Source organism: Cannabis sativa, chromosome 4 (assembly GCF_029168945.1).
Source record: "Cannabis sativa cultivar Pink pepper isolate KNU-18-1 chromosome 4, ASM2916894v1, whole genome shotgun sequence".
Taxonomy (NCBI): Eukaryota; Viridiplantae; Streptophyta; class Magnoliopsida; order Rosales; family Cannabaceae; genus Cannabis; species Cannabis sativa.
In genome coordinates this window covers 5,116,866-5,136,837 of record NC_083604.1, presented here as the reverse complement: position 1 = coordinate 5,136,837, position 19,972 = coordinate 5,116,866, and the positions used below count along the sequence as shown (strand labels likewise).

The following is a 19,972-nucleotide window of genomic DNA, read 5'->3' as shown; positions in this document are numbered from 1 at the left end:
AAGCTGAGAGGAGAAATCAATAATTTCTGCCAACAAGATAATGAATCTCTCCATGAGGCTTGGGAGAGGTTTAAAGATCTGATCAGGAGGTGTCCTCATCATGGTATAGAGAAGTGGATGCTGGTTCACAACTTTTATAACAGGCTGGTTGGTAATACTAGAACTTTAATAGATGCAGCAGCGGGCGAAGCTTTTATGAGAAAGAGTGCTAATGAAGCGTATGATCTATTGGAGGAGATGGCTCTAAACAATCAGCAGTGGCCAACTGAAAGGAGTCAATCTAAGAAGGTAGCTGGTGTGTTAGAAGTTGATGCCATCACAAAGTTAACGACTCGAGTTGAGGCATTGACTAAAATCATTGCAGGGCAAGCTAAACAAGCCCAAATTGTTTGTGAGTTATGTGGAGGAAGTCATCACTTTTCGGAGTGTCAAGCAGATGTGGATGATTTGCCAATGGATGAAGCTAAAGCCATTGGGAATTTTTCACAGAACAACAACAACAACAATTATGGGTTCAACCAGGGTAACAACCGAAGAAATAGTGGGTTCTATCAACAAAGAAATCAGAACCAACAGTTTAATCAGCAACAAGCCTCTGGTGGAAGCTCTAGTTTGCGTACGCATTTATCGCTCCAATTTATGACCGAAACTAGATCTTCAATTAAAGACACTGCGTACTCGTATGGGCCAGCTAGCAACTCAGGTAGCAACCCGCCCTCAAGGGAATTTGCCTAGCACAACTGAAGTCAATCCCAAAGAAAATTGCAAGGCAATTACCCTGAGGAGCGGTAAGAAGTATGATGGGCCCAAGTTACCACAACCAATTGAGGAAGACGAAGAAATAAATGCTCAACCAGTGCAAACACCAACACCAACAGCAGAGAAGGCTACTGACAGCCCAGCACCACCACCACAGTCTCCACAGATTAGTATTGATCATCATGTAAAAATACCCTATCCTCGCAGGCTCGTAAAGTCAAGCTTAGACAAGCGAGTTCACCAAGTTTCTAGAAGTCTTCAAAAGACTTCACATTAACATTCCTTTTGTCAAGCTCTAGAGCGTATGCCAAGTTATGTGAAGTTTATGAAGGAAATTTTGTCAAAGAAGAGGAAGATGGAAGACTATGAGACGGTGGCTCTAACCGAAGAGTGTAGCGCTATTCTACGTAAGAAACTCCCTCCAAAACTCGTAGATCCAGGAGCTTCACTATTCCTTGTACTATTGGTAAAATTGAAGGAATAAATGCACTATGTGATTTGGGAGCCAGTATAAACTTAATGCCTTTGTCAGTGTTTAAAAGATTGCGGCTAGGTGAAGCAAAGCCAACTACCGTAACTCTTCAATTGCGTATCGATCGCTAGCTCACCCTAGAGGAGTCATTGAGGATGTGTTAGTAAAGGTGGACAAGTTCATCTTTCCACTCGATTTCATTGTTCTGGATATGGAAGAAGATAGTAATGTTCCTATCATCCCTGGGAGACCTTTCTTGGCAACGGGGAAAGCACTAATTGATGTTCGTAAAGGAGAGTTAAAGCTAAGGGTACAAGGAGATGAAGTTGTATTTAATGTGCTCAAAGCAATGACCTATCCTACGGCTAGTGACAATCGTTTTGCAATTGATGTGGTGGACCCATTGGTGGAGACAAAGACGCATGTCAAGATCCTCTTAATCTGACTTTGGTACAAGAAGAGGTGGTGGAACAAGACGGTAAGGAAGCTTATGAGTATGCTTTGTGGCTCGATTCTTATGGACCGCTGAATAGAAAATATTATGAAGAGTTAGGAGTCATACCAACAAGGCCTACCCCATCTACTGAAAAGCCTCCTCAACTAGAGTTAAAAGTCCTACCAGAGCATCTCAGGTATGAATATTTGGGAGAAAATAAGACACTTCCTGTTATTGTGGCTTCTTCCCTATCTTCTGTAGAGACAGATAAGCTATTACGAGTTCTAAGGAAGCATACAAAAGCCATTGGATGGACTTTAGCAGATATTAAAGGGATCAGCCCTTCAACTGTAATGCATAGAATCTTAATGGAGGAAGGAGTGAAGCCAACCATTGATGCACAACGTAGATTAAATCCACCAATGAAGGAGGTTGTCAGAAAAGAAGTCTTGAAGTGGTTAGATGCCGGGGTAGCGTATCCTATTTCAGACAGTAAATGGGTGAGCCCAGTCCAAGTTGTTCCAAAGAAAGGAGGGATGACGGTGGTAAAGAATGAGAAGAATGAACTCATCCCAACCAGAACTGTCACGGGATGGAGAATTTGCATTGACTACCGAAAACTCAACAAGGCCACAAGAAAAGATCACTTTCCACTCCCATTCATTGATCAGATGTTAGACAAGTTGGCAGGACAAGAGTACTATTGTTTCCTTGATGGGTACTCAGGGTATCACCAAATAGCTATAGCACCGGAGGATCAAGAGAAAACAACATTCACATGTCCATATGGTACTTTTGCTTTTCGACGAATGCCATTTGGGCTGTGCAATGCTCCAGCAACATTTCAGAGGTGTATGATGGCTATATTTTCGCATTTAATAGAAAAGTGCATCGAGGTGTTCATGGATGATTTTTCAGTGTTTGGCTCATCGTTTGACCAATGTCTGAGCAACTTGGAATTGGTTTTAGCAAGATGTGAAGACTCTAATTTGGTGCTGAACTGGGAAAAGTGCCATTTCATGGTTACGTAAGGAATAGTGCTTTGGGACATAAAATCTCAAAAGAAGGTATTGAGGTTGACAAGAGCCAAAGTATCTACAATTGAGAACTTGCCTCCTCCAGTTTCAGTTAAGGGAGTTCGAAGCTTCTTGGGTCATGCCGGGTTTTATAGAAGATTTATCAAAGATTTCTCCAAGGTGGCCAAACCGCTATCCAATCTTCTTGCTAGTGGAGTACCTTTTGAATTTGGGAAAGATTGTCTTGAAGCATTCCAAATTCTCAAGGAGAAGTTAATCTCAGCACCGATCGTGACTACACCAAATTGGGAATTACCTTTTGAAATCATGTGCGATGCAAGTGATTATGCTATTGGAGCAGTTTTGGGACAACGGGTTGACAAGGTATTCAGAACCATTTACTATGCAAGCAAAACCTTGAATGATGCCCAACTAAACTACGCTACTACAGAAAAAGAGATGCTGGCTATAGTGTTTTCATGTGACAAATTTCGACCCTACTTGATTGGCAATAAAGTGATAGTGTATACAGATCATTCAGCAATCAAATACTTGATGACTAAGAAGGATGCCAAACCACGACTGATTCGATGGGTTCTTCTTTTGCAAGAATTTGATCTAGACATAAAAGACAAGAAGGGTACTGAGAACTTGGTGGCAGATCACTTGTCAAGACTAGAACTGGAAGAAAGTCAGAATACGAAAGAGGTACAAATAAATGAACAATTTCCCGATGAACAACTCTTTAGTGTGAGGGAAAGTCTTATGGTACCATGGTATGCTGATTATGTTAACTACTTAGCTGCTAATATCACTCCTCCTGAGCTATCTCGCCAACAATTAAAGAAATTCTTTTCCGAAGTAAAACATTACTACTGGGAGGAGCCAATCCTCTACAAGCACTGTGCAGATCAGATAATAAGAAGGTGTGTGCCTGAAGAGGAGATGTACTCTATTCTTAATCACTGTCATGCTTTACCATGTGGGGGACACTTCAGTGGAACTAGAACAAATTTGCCAAAGTGTTGCAAAGCGGGTTCTTTTGGCCAACGCTTTTCAAAGATGCTAGTACTTTTGTGAAGGCATGTGATCGTTGTCAGCGTACAGGAAACATCTCAAGGAGAAACGAAATGCCTTTGACGAGAATCTTGGAAGTAGAGTTGTTTGATGTATGGGGGATAGACTTTATGGGTCCTTTTCCTTCATCGTTTAGCAATCTACACATTTTACTAGCTGTGGATTACGTATCAAAATGGGTAGAAGCTGCAGCAACACCCGCCTAATGATGGAAAAACAGCTTCTTCGCTCCTTCGAAGAATATATTCACACGGTTTGGTACTCCCCGAGCGATCATAAGCGATGAAGGGAGTCATTTCTGCAACAAACAGTTTGAAGCACTCCTTTCAAAGTATGGTGTTCGTCATCGAACTGCCCTCCCCTATCATCCGCAAAGCAATGGCCAAGCTGAGATTTCTAACCGGGAAATAAAGATGATTCTGGAGAAAACGGTGCAGAGATCAAGGAAAGATTGGTCAAGAAAGTTGGATGACGCATTATGGGCCTACAGAACAGCGTTCAAAACGCCAATAGGGATGTCACCATATCGGTTGGTGTTTGGAAAGGCGTGTCATTTACCGGTGGAGTTAGAACACAAAGCTTATTGGGCAATGAGAACTCTAAACATGGACTTAAAAGCTCAGGCGTAAAAGACTACTACAGTTGGATGAGTTGGAAGAATTTCGAAATGAAGCTTATGAAAACGCCAAGATTTACAAGGAAAGAACTAAGAGATGGCATGACCGAAATCTAGTCAGAAAGGAGTTTCAACCTGGTCAACAAGTTCTACTCTTCAACTCAAGACTAAAGTTGTTTCCTGGTAAATTAAAATCAAGGTGGTCAGGGCCATTTACGGTGATCAAAGTGTTTCCCTACGGAGCAGTGGAACTAAAAGGTGAAAGTCCTAATACTTTCAAAGTGAATGGACAGCGATTAAAGCTCTACTTGGGAGGTCAATTTGATCAAACCAAGTCCGCCATGATTCTGGCGCCACTTTGAAGATCTCGATCAACGTCTAGCTGAGCGACGATAAAGTTAGCGCTAATTGGGAGGCAACCCAAGTGTTCTTTTGATTTAGTTGAACTCTTTTTAAGTTTACTGTTATTTTTCTTGTTGTTCATTCTTTTTCGTTACTGAAAAAAAAAAAAAAAAAAAAAAATTTCTCAGTGGCCGCGGCCATGGGATGTATGGCCGCGGCCAGATTGGCCTTACAGAAAGGGGCTATTTTTCACGATTTCTAGCCGCGGCGAGGGTATACACCGCCGCGGCCAGATAAGCCTTACAGAGAGGGGGCTAATTTCACGAAATCTCGCCGCGGCGAGGATACGTGTGGCCGCGGCGAGAATGGTCAGATTTTGTATAAAAAAACCCCAAATCCCTAACATTTCAAAACTCACACCCCATTCAAACCCTCTCTTCTCCACGCCGAAAACACCACTTTTCACCATTTTTTCTTCATCTAATCCCATTCAAAACTCCTTTCCACCAATTCTAACCATAAACTTTCATCAATAATCATCCTAAACCCTTATTTCTCTCATTAAACACTAATTTCCACTCAAAATAAACCCCAAATCCCTAAAACCTCACCCAAAATATAAAAAACCTTATTCATCCTTTTCTTTCTCAAAAGCTTCAAGATGTCAACAATGGAGGATGATTAAAGGAAGAATTGTCATTGAGGTATTGATTCTAAGACTTCCACTCCAATTTTTATTGAAGAATTTGTGAATTTGTTGGATAGTTTTGGATTATTTGGTGGATATTTGGGATTTTTGCTATATACATTGTTGAAATTGATTGTGTGAATAGAATTGGGTTAAATTGAAAGGGATTTAAATCCCGGGAAGTCAATTTTTAAGGGGAAGTGCTGTCGAAATTTTGAAAAATCTTGGGAGTTAGGATATAATTTTTTGGTGAGATGGGTCCAAAGAAGTCAAGAGTTAATGAGGAGGGAGCTTCATCATCCAACCCACCTAGAGGTTGCTCTAATCTTGATAGAGTTAGGTTTACCAACATGGATGCTCAAGAGCGGTTTTTGAAATTGAAAGATAGGGCATTCATTGAGGATAGAGGGATAGACATTGTGAACCTAAGCCAAACTGTCAACATTCCCCCTGCTTTTGCATCTATTAGGGATCAAATCCTACATAGGCAGTGGACTAAGTTCGTAGATGTCACTGAGCGTGGTAACCAAACTCTAGCTTTGGAATTTTTAGCCAACTGGCCTGAAAGAGAAGATGGCAAAGTCAGAGTTAGGGGGGTTAGAGTGCCTGCTACCACAGCCGATATTCATGCCCTTTATGACCTCCCAACTTTCACTGTGGAGGAACAACCCTTGAAACGACAATTTCGAGAGAGAAGTTTGAATTATGTGGATATTGCTGAGACTCTAGGGTATCCTGGCCTTAGGTTCCATGAGCTTAATGGAGAACCATACCAATTGTACCGATGTGAACTCAACCCAGTGGCCAAGGCTTGGCTTTACTTTGTTAGTGCAAGGATGCTCCCCAACAAGCATTTTTCTGATGCTCAAATAGACAGAATTAAATGGGTTTACGGCATTATGAAAGGGTATAATTTGAATGTGGGGGATATTGTTCGAGTGACCTTTGACATTATGGTTGAGGGATCTTCCGGTGGAGGACTTGGGTTGGCTGGAATAATCACTGATCTGTGTGAGAAACATGGGGTACCGCAGTACTCATATGATACAAAGGCACCGCCACAGCGCCCTATTAACTTGGCGACTGTTCTCCGCTTCAAACCTCCTCATCCTCATGGTCAACCGCCAGTTCAAAGAGGTCCTCCGGCAAGAGAAGAAGAGGAACGTGAGGACATCGAACCACCACGTCTTGTCGGGCCTCTTGACCCTGCCATGCAGTACACTCACGATCAGCTGAATTATCTGATTCAGCAAAACATGCATATGCAAAATTACATGGCCCAGAGGAGTATCTTCGATGAGCAGCAGGTGGCTCAATTGAATACACTTGTCACAAGGATGAATATCGGTGTGGACGAACCGAACTATTTTGCCATGCCACCCCGTTTCAACCCTTATGACCAGCCACCGCCGCCAAACCCCTTCTAAGGGGCTCAGGTAAGTTTCTCTCACCCTGGTTTATTTTCACACATTGGGGACAATGTGCATTTTAGTTTGGGGGGGGGGGAAACTTAATTTATTTTTTCGCGTTTATTTCTTCTAGTTTAGTTTGTTTTAGTTTTTTTTTTTTTTTTAGTCTTGCGTGATAGCTAAATTGAAAGATGGATTGAATTGTTGTTATTCACTTGTGCAATGGATTAAAACATAACTGTGTGCTTGACTTGCAACTGTTTGAATTAAATTGGATGTGTGCTAGGAAGTGATTCATGTAGATTTAAAACATTTGCTATTCTCACATATCACCTCTGTTCTATTTGGTTTGTGGAATGATTGATTGAACATGGAATAGAATTTGTATGACATACTCTCTTGAAGCGAAATCCTTGATATTTTGTGTTTGGAAAGTGATTTAGGCAAGTTTTCTTTGGAACGATTGAGCCTTTCAAGCCTACCTATAAATTTTTACCATAGTATACCCAAAGTTGAGCCTTAGCCTGTTTTAAAAATTTTTTCACCACTTAACTGAGCTGAATTCGTATCTTAAATTCTTTTCACCCTGAACGTAACTTATTATGCCATGAGCCTTGAAGCAAGTTTGGGGGGATAACTGCTGTAAGTGGAAAAATAGAGTGTAGGAATGAGAGATTGAAAAAAAAAAGAATAATATTGTGTGTTGTGCCTATGAAAAGAGAAAAAAAAAAAGGAAAAAATGTGTCTTCTTGAAGAAAAAAAAAAGTTAAGAAAATTATGAGGTACACACATAAGAAAAATTGCAATCTCTTATTTCTGTTTTTGGGATATATGGAAAGAAAGCAAAATAAATGTCTAGGCTTGCTTGGTTAATAGTGCTTATGGTATAGTATAGCCTAAATGACTTCTCACCTACCCATGTACCTAAGCCATGTGATGTTAACCGAAAAAGACCTATTGATTCCAAATAGAAATTTGTCAACATTAGTGGAGAGAGGTATGTCATTCAAACTTATTGATCATGTGTTAGTGGGATGTTGGAAAGTTTAGAACAGTTGTGATATTGATGGCAATTGCGATGCTTTATGTTTGTATGAATTACTTACTTGTAAATTGCACATTCAACTTAGTTCTTAGAGTTGGCAAGTTGAAATTCTGGTTATTGATGGATTGAAGTTGTGCAGGTGGTGGTAACAATTAAATTGTTGGAAAGTTTAGCTATCATTGTCAGTTTGTTTTTAGTTTAGTCTTAGTTTACTCGGGGACGAGTAAAGAGTCAGTTTGGGGGAGTTTGTTAGGCTATTTTTAGCCTATGTTTTGGATCCAATTTATGTGCGTTTTTAGCTGTGTTGGGACGGAATTACGCTTGTTTTCTATGTTTTTCAGGTTCTTTGGAATAAAAGAGGTTTCGGGTGCAGAAATTCGTTAAAAGACGTGCTGAGCCGAAGAAAACACAATTTTTGAGTAATTGTGCATATCTGGCCGCGGCTAAACACAACTTGGCCGCGGCTAGATCTCGAAGTTTTACAAGGCCACAGTCGCCGCGGCGATGAAGAGTCTCGCCGCGGCCATTTAAGAGATACAGAGAGCACCCTAATTTGCTATTATCTCGTCGCGGCGAGAGGAAGCTTGGCCGCGGCGAGATCCCGTACGGACCAGGGGCATTTTCGTCCATCGAACCCTAAATTTCAGTTATAAATAGAAAACTGCGATTGGAAGTCTGGGAGGCGATTTGGAACCCTAAAACACAGCAGAAAGAGGCAGGAAGAGCACAGAGATTGAAGTGAAGATCCAGAATTCATCCACCAACAGTTCTTTTCTTTATTCCTCTTTAATTTCTTTATGTTGAATATTGCTATAGGAATGGTTATGGATTTGTTTCTGAACTAAATTTCCCATTTAGGGAGGATGATGATTGTTGTTTAATGTTTTGCCTAGTTAATGTTTAATTGCCATTCCTCCATTCTTGTTTGTGAAATTATCTTAATTTGTGTTTAATTTCATGTTTAAGATTGATCACCTTGTGCATGTTCTATGATCTCAATTCAAAATCTGAAAAGTGAGAATTGAGAATGCTAAAATTAAGATAATCGATGTTCTATGTGAAACGAAAGTATTCACATGACTTATGTGACGAGTAGATTATTACTTAATGCTGATTTCATGTTAGTTTAATTAAGGAATTAATTAGATAACATGTGATTTAGAATCTAGAAGATCCGAAAGGAGCTAGGTTATTTCATAATCTGTCATTCACTTCAAGAATAGGATAGTAATTAAGCATTAACGATTTGGGTAAACAACAACAAGATTCTCCTCCCTATTATCTCATCTTGCTCAACTTTCAATTGTGTTATTAAGTTTTCTGAATTACTTTCATACTTTACTGTTTTTAAATCATAATTACTTTTGATCTGCCAAATAGAGAGTATAGTTTAGTGGTATTTAATCCAATTCCCTGTGGGATCGACCTCACCTGTGTGAGTTTTACTACTTGATTGCGTATACTTGCGTAGTATTAATAATTTTCAGCAACAACATGTTGCACATAAATCTTCTTCTGAATTATTTTATCTCAAACAAAGTAGATTGCCAGCAAACATGATGATGCTTAGATTATCACACCAAATGAGAGGTGGAGTAGCAAGAGGCAGTTAAGACTTAGAGAATAAAGACTTGATTCAGCTTATCTCAGAGACCACAAAAGAATGACTACAAAACTCAGCTTCTGTTGAGGAACGGGAGATAGTTTTTTGCTTTTTTTATTGCCAGCCAATAAAATTTTCAACCTAAAAGATATAATAGCCAGTTGTTGAGCGCCTATCATCATGGTTAATAGGCCAATTCATTTCACAACATGTTTCTAAATTCATTTCACAACATGCTTCTAAATTCATGTTTGAAGCTTTCTTAATATGAAAACCATAATCAAGAGTTCCAGCTAGATACCTAAGTATCCTTTTAAGAGCCACTTATACTATGTTTGGTAGGAAAGGAGGTCTCAACAAATCAAGTGAAGGTGCAACATCCTAAAGCAAAAAGACAAAAGAAATTTTTGGACAATTTTTGTTCAATATTTGAGAAATGAAATTCGTAATGATTTTGGACGAATTAAGAGGATAAACATAAGTATTTGAGATCGAGAAAAACATACTAGAAGGTGAAAAGTGGGTATGAAAGAAAGGATGTGACAAACACATTTATTGAAGGTCTTGCAAGTGGAGGCATAGAAGCAAATGGAAGAGAAATCAAGCTTGGTGAAGATGGTGGCCAATAAAGCCGAAGGAAGCATATCCAGACTCTCATTCTCATATCCGCCAATGATTTCTTGCTCCATCGCCATTGTTTCCTATTTTGTGTGGAAAGTTATAATCTTGAAGGGATGATTGATTGGGTTTCCAGTTCCAGTTTAGGGATTCAACACGATTTCGAATTTTCAATTCAACTTCCAGCAAAATAGACTTTTTGACTTAATTTTTTTTAATATATTGAAACCAAATCTGATCTAGAAAAAAAAAATTAAGCAGGGAGGGGCAGATCAGATCTGAAAGTGATTCGAGTCTTTCAAGTTAGAATTGATACATCAGATCGGAGCTCCGACTTGATTTGAATAAATAAATCTTTTTGTCATGCATAGTCAAGTGATTTGTAGCACTTGAGTCAAGATATTAGCTTGGGCAAAGCATGCTTGCATCTCAACTACATTTGCAGAACTATTTAAGTTTTAAAAGGAATCAGGGTCAGTGAAATTTTTCTCAAATCTGTAGAAGCATTGGTGGACTGTATGGCACAATTGATACTGTGATTTCTGACCCCAAACAGAAAAGATTCCCCTACCACGAGAAGGACCACCTTTGAAATTCCCAAACTGACCCCAAGACTGAGAGGGACCACGAGAAGGATTGGAAGGGAAGGAAAGGAAACCAGGTGGATTGTTGGAGCTGTACGAATTGTGTCTAGGGTTGCTGAAGCCAGGGGACCAGCACAAGATCAGTAATTGGGTGGAGAGGAGGGAAGAGTTGGTCCAGAACCCAACCATTTGTTTATTTGGTGTAAGTGTTAGATGGAGAAATTGTTGTAGATGGTTGCCCTTGATGGAAGCAAGAACTTGTTGTTTCCACGGAAGGTAATTTGTTTCTTCAAAATGAACAAAGAGAGCATGAGAAAATGAAGCAAGATTTGTTTTAGGAAGATGATTTGTGTTTTGAGATTGACCTAGTAACGAGGAAGGCAACAATCTGCCATTGCTGATCTATAAATTGTTTGTCATAGTTTAAGAAAATAATAAAACTTTTGATACCATGTTTAGATTGTAAAGAACGATGTGAAAGATTAAATTTTGTATTTTTTATTAAGCAACTGAATTACAAAATATTTATACAAAGTTTAGCTTAAACATTGTTAATTAAAAAAATGAACAACTTGATTAATCACTTGTTTAGCTAATTTAACAGAATTAACAAAAGTTAATATGTAAAGCCTAATAACTAACATATCATATCAATTAGACTTGTTATTTGTGTAATTTAACATAAAATATTTCACACATTTTTATTTGATAAATAATATAAAAAATGCACTAAATTGATTTGGTATTAGGCACCACTTATAATAAACATCCTCTTCATGTAATTATAATATTCCAATCAATTGTTGTCCACATTTATCTTTGAGTGGTCTAATCAATGGATTCAGAATTCAGTTTAAAAACATGGTTGCTTAGTTGGAATTTTTAAAGTTGTCTCATCGAATTTAGTTTAGAGACAGCTTTTTAAAAGACGACCATGACCATCCATTTAGTGTTTATGGGCTTTATTTATGTGGTTTTTTCTTGGGATTTTTTTAAGAATATACTATATTAAGTAAGTTTTTACAAAAATAACGTTAATAATGTATCACACACAAAATGACGTGACACGTCATCATCTCCTCCATGATTACCTGCAAACATAAACACAACTGTTAATCCTAAAAATAGAAAATTACCAAAAAACGGCAATTATATATACAAAAACTTAACATAACAAAAACAACGTTATTTTTGAAAATAATTGCCAAAATAAGGTGGCCCATGAAAATTTCCCTTTTTTCTTTAAAGTTTGTTTATGACTTTATGTATGTTGGTGAGCTTGCTCTTGATTTGGTTTGTGTTTCTCTTTATTTTTTTTAATATAATCTCTCTATACCTATTTAAATTAATTTAAAATATGTAAGAATTAATATTAAATTTAAATTACGCTAAATTTTCGTATAAACTGTACATAAAGTTTTAATTAATTAATTATTTTATTTTATTAATCCATATTGTTTTTTTTATTGTTTTAATAGAATAATTATTATGTCACATTTAAATTGCATATAGATTTTTCCACCTATGAATTCATTTAACATGTTTGTACAATAGACAATGAACTTTCTTAATGGAAAGTACATCCATTTTTCTTGTAAGTAGTTATATTTAATCATTTAAGCCATTTAATAACTTTAAACAACATTATATATGATGGCATGATCCCACAGCATATATTACTGTATGTAATCTATATTTAATATTAATTGTAAATTATATTTTTTTTAAAAAAAAAAAATAAAAAATTTAATTTGATTACATACTATACGTACATAAAATCCATTCTTCCATGTAATAGCTAATTGTTTTTTTTTTCCTAAATCAAACATTATGAAAGAATTTCTTTTATTATTATTTTTCTCCAAAATGTTGGACATCTTAATATATAGTTATATATACCAACAAACATATCAAATACACTCATAATTATTTCACTAATTTTTCTATATCTTCATTGGAATCCCCTCCCCATTTTCTTATCCTGTCTTCAGCTAAAGAGGCCTGCATCACATGCCACGTACTCAGATCAAACACAATATCAAATGAAAATATATAAAAATAAATTTTGATTTATGCCACACCAATAATTAGTTACCTCTTTGCTCCAATTGGTTGTGTAAACCATCAGAAAAAGAATCGAAGTTTGTAACACAGTCCCTGCCAACATCCCATACCAAATACCCTGATAATATTTCCAGAAATAATTTAGAAAAAATAACAAAAACAAAATACCATTTTTGTTATTTATAGTTTTATATATATGACATTATTGGGCCTTTACTTACACTAACACCCATGTTGAGCTTGTAGCCCAATGACAGGCCCAATGGTACTCCGAACAAATAATAACAAGCAACGTTTACGTATGCCACGAAAGCTTGCCATCCAGCACCAATGGCAACCCCTGCATTAATTTTTAAAACAAATAAAGATATATATATTTTTTAATATTCATAATATTTTTTTAAAAAATAGTTATTATTACCAGATAAAACTGGTTGGATGTTATTGATGACGATACAGGTGGCAAGAAGTGGAGTGAGGTTAGTAACAAGAATTCTGACACTTGTGTCGTCTGAAAATAACGATGGGTATTGATTGCGAGTGATGACCAAGATTAGAGACAAAACGACACCGATTAAGAATGAAGTTATTACTGCCACTATTAACGATACTTTTGCTGTTCTTGGGTGGTCTGCCCCTAGCTCGTTCGATACTCTTACACTACAAAAATATAATATCATAAGAACAAATTGTAATATGATCTTAACAATTAATTAATATTTTAATTTTTTAAGGAGTTACTATATAATATATTACCTTATTGCTGCATTCATCCCAATAGCCACCATCATTGCCCATCCCAATATGTTGGCACTGCAAATATGTTTTAAATTAATAATAAGTACTAGCTACAATAATTTCTAATAAAAATATGACGATTTTTATCATCTAAATTTTGATATATATCAAATCATGCTTCTGAATTCTTAAGGTTTTTAAAAGTACTCTCTGAACTATTAAGATTGTTAGATTTAAAGATTTTTTTTTTTAATTTTAGTAAAATAGTCTAATATGGAGAAAGTTCATGGGTCATAATTTAGTACATGTCAAAGTTTGAGGGATATAATTTAATAGATATCAAAATCAGGAGATCATGATTTCGTACATAAACAATCAGTAAAATTGAATGAAATTAGACAAATATTCTTAAATTCAACAATCTCAATAGTTCAGGGTATTTTTAACGACCTAAAAAGTTCAGAAAGATAAATTGTTACATGTCAAAATTCAAGAGACAAAAATAATAATAATAATAATAATAATAATAATAATGCCAAATCACTAAATTATAGCAATGACCACTCAATGTTCATAATTTTGGTTTTGTAAGAAGACCCTCTTTTTGTAGTATAGATATGTTTATAAATAAAATAATTAATAGTCAATTGTGCCTAGCTAACGTACATATGAATCATGATCATGTTCGTGTTTATGAAACAATAACTTAATAGAGTATATCTGTTATCAAAAAAAAAAAAACTTAATAGAGTATATCATGAATAAGATATTATATTTAGTTAAAAGCCCGATTCACATGGTTTGTTAATTATTAATTGAATCTAAAGTATTTACAATTAAAAAAGAATTAATACAATAGTAGTTGAAGCTTAACATATTAAAGTCAAAGTCATGATCATCTTGAGAATCAGCTTCCATTTATGTGATTTGTAAGAGATCTCCACTACACATTTTATTTTGAGATCATTTTTTTAGGCTAATTAGGATTTTTGTCCCCTAAATTTTAATTGACATGTACCAAATTATGTCTCCTAAACTTTTAAGATTTTTAAAAATGCCCCCTGAACTATTTAGATTGTTGGATTTAAGGGTTTTTTTTCCAATTTTAGTAAAAAAGTCTAACATGGATGAAAGTCCAGGTGCCATGATTTAGTACATGTCAAAGTTCGAGGGGCATGATTTGGTAGATATCAAAGTCTGGGGAGCATGATTTAGTATATAAACAATCACTGAAGTAGTAAAATTGAATGAAATTAGACAAAATTCCTTAAATCCAATAACTCAATTGTTCAGGGGGCATTTTTAACGACCTTAAAAGTTCAGGGGGCATTTTTAACGACCTTAAAAGTTCAGGGGGCATGATTTAGTACATGTCAAAGTTCAGGGGACAAAAATTATAATTAACCTTTTTTTTTTAATTATTATGGCACAAGCAAGAAACATGCAAGAGGATATATTAAGTAATTATGTGAATATTCTAAGAGGAATTTACATCATAATTTCATATTTTAACAAAAAAAATTTACATCATGTAATGAGTTACGACTTAATCTACAATTTAAATGTAGTAGTATCCACAAAACTATGTGTTTTCGTATAAAGCATTCATTGTTATATTAGACATTAGTGATGTTTAACACTAATATTTTATAAATAATTAATAATATTTTATAATAGTAATTAAATTAAATTATGTGAACTCAATACTTAATTATATCAATAATAATACAATACATTTAAATGATACCTTTTAACATTGCCTTGTATAATTAGAAGTATAATTTTTGGATCGGCAAGTTAGATTAATTATTGTTAGCTAAAATTAATTAATTATTTATACTATTAGATGAGGAATTAGCGGGGCTTAAGTATGATAATAATAATAATAATAATAAATGATATAAATATTATATAAATATATAATAAATTATAATAAGCTTACCATATGGACAGTACATCCACCGAAACCTCTGCATTCTTAAGATATCCCGCAAATAGAACAAGTGCCATAAAATACCATATTTCCAAACTGCATCCAAAATTATGTTAATTGGATTAATTATTATTGGTCTAATTTAATATAGAATTACTTATTTTATTTTAACAAATATTATAAAAAATGGTTAATTAAATATAAAAACACTTCATTGGCTACTAACCATCATAACTATTTTCAATAATATAAAGAAATGTTACGTTTCCACTATACAACCAAGTATAATATAATTATCAAATTTTATATACATATTTTTTTTAAAATTTCACACATTTTAATTTAACATATATTTGTAAAAAAGAAAAACTTTTATTTACAAACATAATAGAAGTCTGATAATAATGTTGGGATGCTAATCATCTGATGAGATTTGGTATAATCAATATTAAAGCTTGTTGTTGATTGATATGCATGGTTTAAAAGACATGTAATAAATAAATTGAAACATGTTGACCAAAGATTAACCTCCTTTATTGTCTCTATAATTTAAGGTTTGATATATAGCCAATATATAAAAAGTGTCTACATTATAATGACCACCTAATAAGGACAGAAATGCTTAGGTGTGTTTGTATTATAAAGGGTGTTGTTAAGCATGATAATTACGTTAATGTAATCACAATATATATGTATATGTATCCGTTGGTACATTTTGACCACTACAGTGTCTTAATAATTTGTGTCTATCTTCCTTAAAATACTACCAACAGTTACAAATTACAATTACCTTGTATACCATTTTTCTCTTTTAATTTGGTAAATTAATTAACGTTACAAATTCTAATTTTATATTTTTCTTTTTTCAAAATAAGAATGTAATAATAACTGAAAAAGAACAAAGAAAAAGATAATAATTAGTTACCAAAGCATGATGGCCGAAGCGAATGACAGTTTAACAAAGCCCCAAAGATTTTGAAAAGCCTTCCATGAAAATCCAGACCAAGCTCGACCACAAGACCCACTAAATATATAAGCCAGCTGAGCCACCACAATGAACCACCACGACAAGTTGAGTACCACGGCGGCGCCGGCCATGCCCCAGCCGAGCTTAAGCATCACGAGCCAGCTGAAAAAAACGTGAAAAACCAGAGCCACGGCTGATATAACCGCCATAACCATAATCTTACTCTGAGCTTGTAAGAACTTAGCTATGGGGAAATTCAATGCGTAAGCGAATAACTGAGGAATCATCCAAACGGAGAATAGCCCAGCTGATTCAGATATCTCCGGAGTCTGACCAATCAGTTTGAGTAATTGCTCTGCAAATATGTAGAAAAAACAGAGTATAACAGCTGTTCCATTGAGAATGAGCCAAGATCTTTGCATATATATCCCCAACATGTCGTATTGACCAGCCCCATATGCTTGCCCACAAAGGGTCTCTAGAGCACTTCCCATACCAAGCTTCATTAAAATCAAATTCAACAAAACTGTTAAGAATCGTTCAACAAGAAAAAAGAAACGTTTTTTATTTTTGGGTTTACCATAATGCCGAAGGAGAAGCCGGAGATGACGGAGTTTTCGACAGAGACGGCGGCGAGGGCGAGAGTGCTGACGTGGCCTGCGAAGACTTGGGTGATGGCGCCGAGCGAGTATTGGCATATGGCTGTGAAGATGGCTGGTGCAGCGAGGTACCATAGCTTATTAAACTCAGTTTTGAACTCGGTGAAGAGGAGTCTGGCGCCGGCGGTGAAAGGGCGGCTGAGGAGGTGTTTGTTTTGGTGGGTTAGTTCATCTTCTCCGTATGGTGAGAGTAATGGCTGCTTGTTCTCTTTCTCCATTAATGGCTGCTCTGTTTCAACTCGATATGGTCGGTGTTGTTTCAAAGATTAGATTTTTGAGAGAAATGCTAATGAATCTGGTAGTACATTGTTCACACTATATATATAGAGTTGGGATATATCAATTATTATTATTATTATATTGGACCATGTTTTTTTTTTTTTTTGAATAAAAATAATAGATAAAAATAAATATATGGAAATGTAATTATTAATTATTGATTATATTTGAGAGGAGGATAAGAAGGACTAGAAGAGAGAATAGATAGTTATTATGAGGATACATGTATCTTATATAAAAAAAAAAATAATGACCATAGTTTAAATTGTTTCCCACTAATAGGAAAATCAAAATGGTAGGTAGAAAATCATCTTGGACCCTATTTTGGTATATAGAAGAGAATAAGATTAATGATTTAGATGAACTAAGAAATAATTTCAATGTTATTATTATTTTGAAGAAATTAAACTTAATATGGGTTTTTAAAACTTTGATATAAAAATATGGTACTTTTAGGTTTGACTATTTTTATAGCATATGTTTTTAAATTATTTTATGATATTTTTTTATGTCATATATAATTTTAAAGTGAGTTAACTATATTTGTATTGAAAATTAAAATAATAATTTTTTTTTCTATATATTAATTAAGTATAAATATTTAACTTTTATTTTTACAAGATTTCATATATATTGTTAACGAAAATATAAATTAACAATATACATATCTATTCTATATAAAGTCTATCTATATAATAGAATTCTTAGTTTATGAGAAATTCATGGGTGACTTTTTATTTATATTAAAAATAAAATAGTTTATTATTAAAAATAAAATAGTTTATGAGAAATTCATGGATCACTTTTTATTTATATATAATAAAATAAATCCCATTAAATCCAAAAAAAAAAAAACGATTGGGTTTTTGCGGTTGTACATCTACGATTGGATTTTCTTTAATTATTTATTGTATTCCTTTTCCTATTACAATTTGGACATTCCTATGGGATCACACATAATATTCCAATTCGTACTTCTCTTTTTTCTTCTTCACAACTTAATAACAAAATATATAAGTAATAATAATAATAAAAAAAAGAAGCGTGACTTTTATCAAAGTTCACAAAACCAAAGTTCACAAAACCAAACATCAATGGCGAAAAAAATCCAACAAAGTTTACAGCTAACAAATGATTGTAAGTACTCGGCATATGTATTAGTTTCCAAGAGCAAAGTCTTTTAAATTAAAGTTACGTAATAATTTACATATATGCTGCAAACACAATATACAAAAAATAAAGAAGAATATGGAAGGAAGAAGAGACCATTATTCTCATCTAGAAAGGCAGTAGAGATAATAAGAAACTTTTCATTTTTTTTTTCTTTTTGAATAAAGATAAATATGAAATTTTAATCGTATAGAGCTTTATTTTAATAAAATATAGTATTTTAAAATAATTTAAATTCAAATAATTTAATAGTATTTTGTTATAGAATACTATCACTTTTTGTTTAACATGATTTTCACTTTTTTGTCGACATTACTATATTCAATTTATCAACAAAAAAATAGACAATCCAGATATATGCAAACCCGGCTAGAATGAAAAGTGCAAAATACAAAAATTACACTATTGTATATATGCGGACACTACTATATTCATTAGTTTTCTTATCTACAATTTTTAGACTAATGCTATCTTCAATTATCAACAACTTAGAGATTGATTTTTAATTTTTTTTTTATCTTACACCCAAGTAATGTTTCTAAGTATTGGAACCTCAATTTTTAATTTAGTTTTGGATTAACTTAATAGCATATTTAAATCATCAAGCTTTCTTAAACACTAATATATTGCATTCGATATTCACTTTTAATTGACAATATTATAAACTATAATATTTAGATACACATAATAATAATCTCACCTAATAACTAATAATATTTTTTCTTTTATTTTTAATTGTATCACTTTCAAATAACATAGAAAAAAAACTAGCATAAAATTTACTAATATATATATAAATTCAATTCACGGGTTACCCGTTAAAAGCATACTTTAATATAACAACTGAAACTCGATTGAGGTGATGGTTCTTCAAAGAGTTGGCGGAGCAAAAAGCAAAAGTGAGTGACGAACAATTTGTAGAGAAATTCGGTGCGATTTGGTGAGCAGCGAGATAAAGAGGACGTCAAAGCCTGGTGCGAAATCTCTTGTTCCTTGAAGGTTTTTTTTTTTTAAAAAAAAAAAATTTATGTTGGGTGTATTAAATAATATTTAAAAATAAATAAATTAAAGAAAGAAGTAAAAGTATAGCACTCACATCTTCTTTACTCTAACTTTAAAATACATTACTAAAATCTTTTTTTTTTTTTATATATTTTAACTCAATTTTTTTATATTACACCATACATCAATTTCTTCAAAATATATTGCAAATATCTCACTTTTTTCAAATTTTAATATATTTTATTTATTTCAAATATATAATATTAATCTATACACTTATCCCCATATAAACATATGATGGATTTTGTGCCCTAATTAAAATCTTATTTCAATGTAATCTTGAATTTCATTAACAATTAAAAAGTGAGGATTATTTTATTACTTATTTAGTATAATGTTTGTTTCACATTTTTAATTCATGATTATATGTTTGATATATAAATTCTATTAAATCCTTCATGATTATATGTTTTATTTCAGATTGCTATTCATGAT

General features: G+C 34.0%; 1 protein-coding gene and 1 non-coding gene across 2 annotated transcripts; both read right to left on the bottom strand.

Moving 5' to 3' along the window:
- LOC133037523 (small nucleolar RNA R71) lies at positions 1 to 107 on the bottom strand. The gene has a single exon (XR_009687610.1). It is a non-coding gene; the product is annotated as a small nucleolar RNA R71 (small nucleolar RNA).
- Positions 108 to 12,434: 12,327 nt separating this feature from the next.
- Positions 12,435 to 17,352, bottom strand: LOC115712321 (protein DETOXIFICATION 29). The gene is made up of 8 exons (XM_030640583.2): positions 16,948 to 17,352; positions 16,326 to 16,867; positions 15,410 to 15,496; positions 13,486 to 13,542; positions 13,151 to 13,389; positions 12,951 to 13,069; positions 12,761 to 12,847; positions 12,435 to 12,666 (listed from the first exon to the last, which is right to left on the bottom strand). The coding sequence occupies exons 1-8, from the start codon at positions 17,242 to 17,244 to the stop codon at positions 12,592 to 12,594; spliced, it is 1,503 nt and encodes a 500-aa protein (XP_030496443.2). The 5' UTR covers positions 17,245 to 17,352; the 3' UTR covers positions 12,435 to 12,591.
- Between the last annotated feature and the right edge of the window lie 2,620 nt (positions 17,353 to 19,972).

Bases quoted from the DNA above. Each gene is read 5' to 3' on its own strand.
- LOC115712321 (XM_030640583.2), bottom strand. From the start codon at position 17,244: ATGGAGAAAGAGAACAAGCAGCCATTACTCTCACCATACGGAGAAGAT. The intron at 13,390-13,485 runs GTAATATATTAT...ATATTTTTGTAG, and splicing joins GGGATGAATGCAGCAATAAG to TGTAAGAGTATCGAACGAGC. The intron at 13,070-13,150 runs GTAATAATAACT...AAATTAATGCAG, and splicing joins CATCCAACCAGTTTTATCTG to GGGTTGCCATTGGTGCTGGA.